The sequence below is a fragment of the Neophocaena asiaeorientalis genome, unplaced genomic scaffold (genome assembly GCF_003031525.2).
Source record: "Neophocaena asiaeorientalis asiaeorientalis breed wild unplaced genomic scaffold, Neophocaena_asiaeorientalis_V1.1 scaffold249, whole genome shotgun sequence".
Classification (NCBI taxonomy): domain Eukaryota; kingdom Metazoa; phylum Chordata; class Mammalia; order Artiodactyla; family Phocoenidae; genus Neophocaena; species Neophocaena asiaeorientalis.
In genome coordinates, this window is record NW_020172625.1 from 1,548,166 (window position 1) to 1,555,730 (window position 7,565).

A 7,565-nucleotide genomic window follows, 5' to 3' on the forward strand; every position below is an offset into this window, starting at 1 on the left:
AGCAAACACCCTCCCAGGCAAACTCATCTGTCTACTACCTAGTAACTGTATCACCTTGTGCAGATCTGATTCTGTTTAATCATCCTTTGATGGGACATAATCCCTTTCTTAGGATCTTTGTGAGAATTAAAGAATTTTGGCAATGGGCCCAGATCAGTGGTAAGCACAACCCAGATATGTAATAAACATTTACGTCCACTGAAAGGAAATTCCAATTCCACTCAACAAACACTGCTTCAGGTGAAAAATCTTCAGGTATTCTACAAAACCTCAGAAAGAAAATTAAGAACCCAACATGCGAGAAGAGAAAAAGGGGAAACCCATGTGATCCAGAAAATGCCCCTAATTATGCACATGCCCTGACAGGTTAAATTTCCTCCTCCAGATCAGCTTCTCTTGAAGGTCCTGTGACATGTAAAATGACAGCTCCATGGGTCCCGCCCAAGCCACTGCCCCTTGGTATCAACTGTCCTAATGCTAGAACCTCTGTTTTGGAAAAAAATTAATTAAAATCTACATATATCTAGACTTACAAAATAGGACTTAAGTTGGCCTTCATCCCAAAATGTTCAAATCAGAGAGGCAGGGGAAAATTTACCACCAATAACCTCCATTTGGTTAATTACAGAATACTATTGAAGGATAAGTAATCTTAAATTAGAAAGGGTGGCTTTAAACCTTAATGAAAAACAAATAAAAACACAACCCCCTCCCCATGCTCTAATTGTATCTGGAGTTTTTTGCACAATCATCAAGATTTCACTTGTAATCTCTGTTTGAGAATTTCCAGTCCAGCAGTGTCCACCACCGTTCAGCCCCTCTAGATTATTATTTCCTAATTTTATACAGCAAAAGAAAGTTCCGTCAGCAAAATTTTCACTGGTTTATTAGTTACTTCCAGCTAGAACTTCCCACCTTCGATAATTCACTTTCATCATCACACAAAGAGTTCAATCACATCCATTCCTGAAAAAAACAGTTACTGCCTAAGAATACAAGTCACCTTTTTGCCTATCTTCTCAAACACCTACTCCTACATCTACTCCTCCATATCCAAGCATATACCATCTAAGACAAGAGATGTGTAAGAAATTAGTAATGCTCTAAAAAAAGTTTTCTTATGGGAAATCTGGTCTAAACACAACTCTAAACAAATTGACTTCCACTGCAAGCACTGTCCCCAAATAAATTTACTGCACCCTAGAATCAAGTACACTCGAGGATGGAATGCCATGCCAGTCGTATATTACTTCAACCTCAATAAATCTCTTTTTACTCTCCAAATCCTCGGCTGCTTTCTAAAATAGTTCACCAACCTAATTAACAACAGCTTCCTCTGCAACTGTGGCCTTGATTTCACTTATTTACACATTAACTGGAGCCTCCTTTTGGCCAATCCAGTCTATTCTCTGTACCATGCCGAGCCTTTTATCTGCCCTGGACAGCATTTTCTCCAGCAGATGAAGTAGATGCCGATTGATTTGCTGTCGAGCATGGTAAATTAATAGCAACAAATTGCTGAGGGCCCCTCTCGCTGCTCCACCATGCTTCGGCAGTTTTGCTTTATTTGCTCCGTGATGGGCAGCAGTCGGCCTCTTCAAGTCAATTTCTTCTTAACAACCTGCAATACTTTTCAATGGTGAAAATAGAGCTGTTCCTTGTAAGTCAGAAATCAATATCCTATTGCCCTTAGAAAATGCTAAACAAGCAGTATTGGCAATCCACTTGGTACTAGAGGGTATCAGATATAATGCAAATCCATACTGCTTCCCTCCCTGTAGTTATTACAGTTTGCTAAAAGGTTCCTAATGTCATTTATCATCATTTACCATCGACCAGAGAGGCTATGATTATGATATCCTGTCAGTTGGCAAGGCCCTTTCATTTCTATTCAATTAATATTTTAGCAGCACTCAAATGGTTGTGGCCCAAGTCTCATAATAAAATTTACATGGCTTGTAGTGAAACAGGAGTTCTCTTGCTCTGATTTGAAAAAAAATAATAATTGTATACATACACTTACAGGTCGAATTTACATACCCATTGCTCCTAATCTACATCCAATATTCACTTTTTAAAGTGGTAACTGCCGCTGCCAGATTAAATCAAATTAAATCAGGGCAGTCTTCTTTAATTACAGCATTACGAGTGAAGGATGGGAACAAGCAGCACTTAGCAATGTTATCAACTGCATGCATCACCCTGTTCTGCCCACGGTCACTGACCCATTAAGAAGCCACACTGTATTTATAAAGAACAATCAGCAGAGGGGAAAAAAAAAAAAAAAGTAACAACTAAACCACGGGCCACCTGTCCCATCCAAAACAAAAAAACCCAACTTAGATGGAAATCCTTAAGGAATAAAGGCCAATGTTCTTTCATTTAAAAAAATCCCATTATGAAGATATCACAATGAAACGCATGCCATTTCTAACCATGTCCCATTTGTCATCTTCACTTTCATGCTAGAACTTAAGACAGTGGCAAAGCATTAATTCACTTTACAGTCTAGAACACTCCACTTTAACCTTTCTGGGTTTTTCCCCAGCTTTATCTGCTCAGCTCAGGATCCTACTAAAGATTATCAGAAATTATATTCATATTTTATGCTCTAATTCCATGTCATGTCACTGAGTTCCCCTTTAAAAAAAAAAATCAACTAATTCTACCAGACTAATGCTATTTACTCAGTTACCAAAATTTAAATTAATTATGTTCTCAAACATAATTGTTAAAAATTGGCAACATTATGCAGGCTTAATTAAGATTAAATCCAATTTACTGAATGTACTTTAATTGGTACTAATTACATTAGCTTTCATTTCAGAATGACAAATTCCCCATAGGTTTCACTGTACAGTCGTCTAACAGAACCAGCACAGGGTGACTGACAACGAGTATCATACAGAAAGGGGAGGGACCATGATACTGGACCCCCCCCCCCAGCCTGCTTGTCACTGCTCTGTGCTTCTGTCCTTTTATCAATTTGCTAAGTCACAGAGTCATGACTCCATCACAGCCATCATTTTCTGTTCCAATGAAAAATTTCTCTAAAAATAAATACTCTGTGGCAGGCAGCAGCCAAGAACAGAAGCATTAACCAAAAAATACACAAAGGTTTCAAATATCAGGGCCACCAATTACTAGGGTTCTTCCAAGGACTCCGGGGACTCCTACTCTTGAACCCTTCAGAGACACAAATCTAATAAGTGAATAAGCCTAACCTGATCTTGAGAACTAGGCCCAATTATGCCGCAGGGCAACTTCCCTGCATTATTGCTGCTTTCCATTATGAGGGTATCCAGCAAGTGCATCTGGAAGAGAGGCCAAGAGGAACCAAGGCTGTCTGCCTAGGAAAACAAATAAAGACAGATATGCCTCTGTGCTTAAGGGGGGAAAGAAAGAAAATATAATAAGTAGGTGGTTTGCAGGGCTGTCTGTATTTCATAATGTGATAAACTGCCCTCAGGATTCTTGATATGATTGAATTTAAAAGCAAGAGAAAAAAAGGGAAAATGTACTCCATTTTCAATTTCAAATGGATGGCATTTGAGGCCAGCTGGACAAGAAGATGACAGAATTACAGAAGTATAAAATGTGTAAAATTAAGGGATCTCACATACCGCCCCCTGCCCCCTAAAAGAAATACATACAAGCTCTGTGTCTCTGAGAACTGTAAACAGTATAAGGAGATCTGAAAACTAAGTGGTTATGGTTAAATAATAAGATACAGGAGAAGAAAGAAAGGAACGTTAATCATCTGGTCCAATCTTTAAAAAGACACTAATTAGTATTGGGTGGTGGACGAAGCCAAAAAAAAAAAAAGATATGTACAAGATCCAGACCTAAAATGACATGTATTGAGGATAATTAACAAACAATCTCTCTCATGTAATTTATTCCTATAAGGTAGAACTAAGGGGAGCCCATCCATAAGTTTGATGGATTTTGTTTAAGCAGGAGGTATTTACATTACTTACCTAAACAGAAATGACAAGGATGCCAAAATAAGAATTTTAATATGCGGCCAATGATACTATAATGTTAATACTGACGTAAACAAATAGCACATGAAGTAAAAAAAGGTATCTGAAATAAAGTCCTCAGTGTGACGACTCCTTTTTTTTGTTCTTCCAACTTTTTGTTTTCAAATACTGTCTATCTGATTGCTTTTACTGTCTAACTGTCATCTTTTAAAGATCTGAGTATGTTTCAGGTATGTGATAATTAACCATATCCAAAAAGGAATCCATAAGTAGTAAGAGCCTAATAATATGTGATCATTTCATATTTTTTAAACTTAGAGGTAATGACATCCACCATGAGTATAAATAAGAGATGAAAAGCACTAAGTTTTCCCTCATCTTTTCCCAGCAGGTAAACACATAAACACAACTATTCTGAAATGGTTGATAAGACAGATCTGAAGCACTTTCACTAGATGACTACAAATAAATGCCTCCTAGAGGGATTATTATTGCCAAACAATATTTATACATATATGCTATTTTTCTTTCTAGGAAACTTAAACCAAACCATTTTATTCAGTCTCCTGCAAAAAAAAGTCTGGTTCAGTCATACCTCTCAACGCTTTCTGACTAATCATTATCTTTTTTCTTTTTCTTTTTTTTTTTCCTTTGGGCTGAACTAACTGCTAGATTTCAAGACCCAAGACCCAGCGTTGAACCTTATCACATCCTCCTATCAGGCTCATGTATTCTGTACAAATTCTGGAAGGAACAGTTACAGTTCCTGGTAAAACCCAAGTAAGTAGCCTCAGGGGACCAGTACAAGGAATTTACATCAATTTCTTTTGTAGCTCCGCAGATTTCATTTTGATCCTCCCAGCTCACCCTCTATCCATTCTTTCACACCAATCCAAGGAAAGCTCCACACAATTTACAATTTTACTTCTTAATATTTTCCAAAAAAAGCTTGCATAAGACAAGTTTGCAATGCCCAAAATACATAAATTCTTTCAAAAAAAAATATTTTAAAACTTTAGCATCCTGCTTTTGAAAGTGTACAAAGTTTAATATGCATTCACTTTATATCACATTCTTAAATGATTAAAATGAGGATAATATGCAAAAAAGGTGGGGAACCACACCTGAAAAAATAGCATTCTCTCCAGTACATGGTCTTGTAAAATACAGGTAGCCACAAAAAATGTGCAGAATACAGCTGCACAACATACAATCTCCTTTCTAAAGTGCACAGCATTACTGACTGTCATTTAAAATGCGGATAACGGAATGATCGCTTACCTGCTTGTGCATTTCTATATTCAACCCATAGGACATCTCATAATACTGTCAAAGAAGGAAAAGCAATTAATCTCATGCTTTTCATCAAACAATTTCCCTAGTTTGTTCAAAGAGTCCCCAAGCAAACATAAAAGCCTCACCTAAACCAAAATATCCATCCTATTAATGTTGCTACATCAGGAAGAACACTCTACCGCTATCTTTAGCCTAATAAACTAGAAGCCACCTTAACACACAGAATCTAAGACAATAACTCCCAAAACTAAGAAAATCAAGTTCAAACATAGCATTCTTAACATCTCCAGTGGTCTTTATGCATCACAAGCAGATGACTCACGAAGGTCTGATGAAAATTTGGTACCCTATGGGCCCCAATTCCTAGGCACAGCGGGCAAATAAATAACAAAAACAATGTGTCTCATACAAATGCTGATGCTTTGACAAGAACTGTTCAAAGAGGTGATGCTACTTCAGAGTTCCGTTTCTCATTTTTAGCATACTGTTCATGTTCATACATTCAAAGAAAAAAGGCTTGATAGGAAATGAATGAGTTACTCTGGAGCCTTTATGAACAAACATAAGAATACACTTGGTAATACTTCTGAAAAAGCAGATCTGAATGTTTTAAACATATAGTATAACTGGCATTACAGAAATTCTGGCAGAACAAATCAGTTATACAGGAGACTACAACACTCCTCAAACCAATGTAACACTATAGAAATTGAAAATACACACACTAGGAACACACAGAGCGGCAGGAGGAGGAGGGAGGGAAAATTTGAAAAGATGTCTCGTGTCTTTTCTTACCCATTATTCTTTAAAAGAAATAAAATACATTAAAATTTTAACAGTTTACTGAAAAATTATCCAGTTAAAACTGTTTGGAGCAAGAGCAATAAAACAACAAAGAAAACCACTAACACAAAAACATTTTGCCTGTGACCAAACAAAATGTCAATCAGGTTGTTGTTTTTTCAATCTGTAAAAACAAAGCACAGAAAATTATACCCCATGCAGCTAAAGTTTTTGAAAATTCAAATCAAAGCTGGTTGTCAGAGGCAAGTTATAACATCCTGGAATTACAGGTTGCTAATGGGTACATTCTCACAACTTTAACTGCACTAGCACTGTGACTGTGCTCTATCCTGCAGCCTGTAGCAATCTGAACGTATTCTTGCTTTGGTAGCCCAAACTAATAGGCACTTTGAATCTGTGATACAGTTTTCTTACCATCACATAATGCCGCTGCATCTCTGTCTTCTCACTGGCAAGTTTCTCACATTCCAGCTTCAGGCTGTTCAAGAAATAAGGAAATCTAAGTACAACGCAGATCTTGACTTACATCTTTCAGATACACACTCCCTCCTCTAAATCATCACCTACAAAACACCGAATCAACTATCTTAAATACCACCCTCATTACTGACAAACAGGCAGGAAAGAAAAGGGTGAGTGGAACCAGCCTGGGCTTGCCCTTTCAACAAGGATCAAATGTGGGGTTTTTGTTTGTTTTAAGAAAAAACCCTCTAGCCAATTTAACTCCATAATCTCATCCAGAAATGAATATTCACTACATTCACTTAAGAACGAGGAAATAAACATCAATAATGCCTATATTTCCAAACACTAATAAGTCCCCCAAACTGTCACAAGGGAGTTTTTTTCTTTAATGTTCCACGAAGAGATTAATAAAAATATGAATCAAGCATGTCTTGTGAACGACGTCTTATTTTTTTCCCTCCAAAACACAGAGACAGGTTGAATACCACCACCCAGGGGCAAGGCGTGAATGGGGTTCAGTGCCTTGTTTTGGTTCCAGCATTTATGAAGTAAGAATTACACGTCATTGAAAATCCAGCGAAAGAAAAATATTTCAAAGGCACTCTAAGGTCTAATGATTGTCTCTTAAGACGAAAACATCTTTTCAGCATATAAGTAATGAAATCGCCTACTTGGCGACTTCCCACGGTTCTGGGCTCTTGGTATTTCAGGAGAAGGGCAGAAAGAAGTAAGAAGGAATCAAGCCCGCTGTAATTAATAAAGAACCAAGAAAGTCAAAAGGCCCCAGAACCTTCCCAACCTTCCATTCTCCTGGCCCCGATAAATCAATATCGAAAGTTTGGCCTCAGCGTTTTCCAAGTCTCGCCAGTTTCGATTGCTCGGCCTTTTTTTTTTTTTAATTTACAGGAAAAGGACGAAACGCTTAATTTCTTTACACCTGCCTGAAGAAAAGAGGCCTTGACTTGCCTTTTCTGCCCACAAGGAAAGACGATAATACCTTTGTGGTGGCCAAAA

General features: G+C 37.5%; 1 protein-coding gene across 6 annotated transcripts in view; it reads right to left on the bottom strand.

Moving 5' to 3' along the window:
* LOC112395617 (TLE family member 4, transcriptional corepressor) overlaps window positions 1-7,565 on the bottom strand; it is a 147,562-nt gene that overhangs the window by 139,640 nt on the left and 357 nt on the right. For all 6 annotated transcript variants that reach the window (XM_024738934.1, XM_024738932.1, XM_024738931.1 and 3 more), the window contains exons 2-3: window positions 6,501-6,564; window positions 5,268-5,312 (exon numbers count right to left, since the gene is read on the bottom strand). In XM_024738934.1, the coding sequence (XP_024594702.1) occupies window positions 5,268-5,312; window positions 6,501-6,521 (66 nt within the window). In that variant the 5' untranslated portion in view covers window positions 6,522-6,564. The remainder of the gene's footprint in view (window positions 1-5,267; window positions 5,313-6,500; window positions 6,565-7,565) is intronic.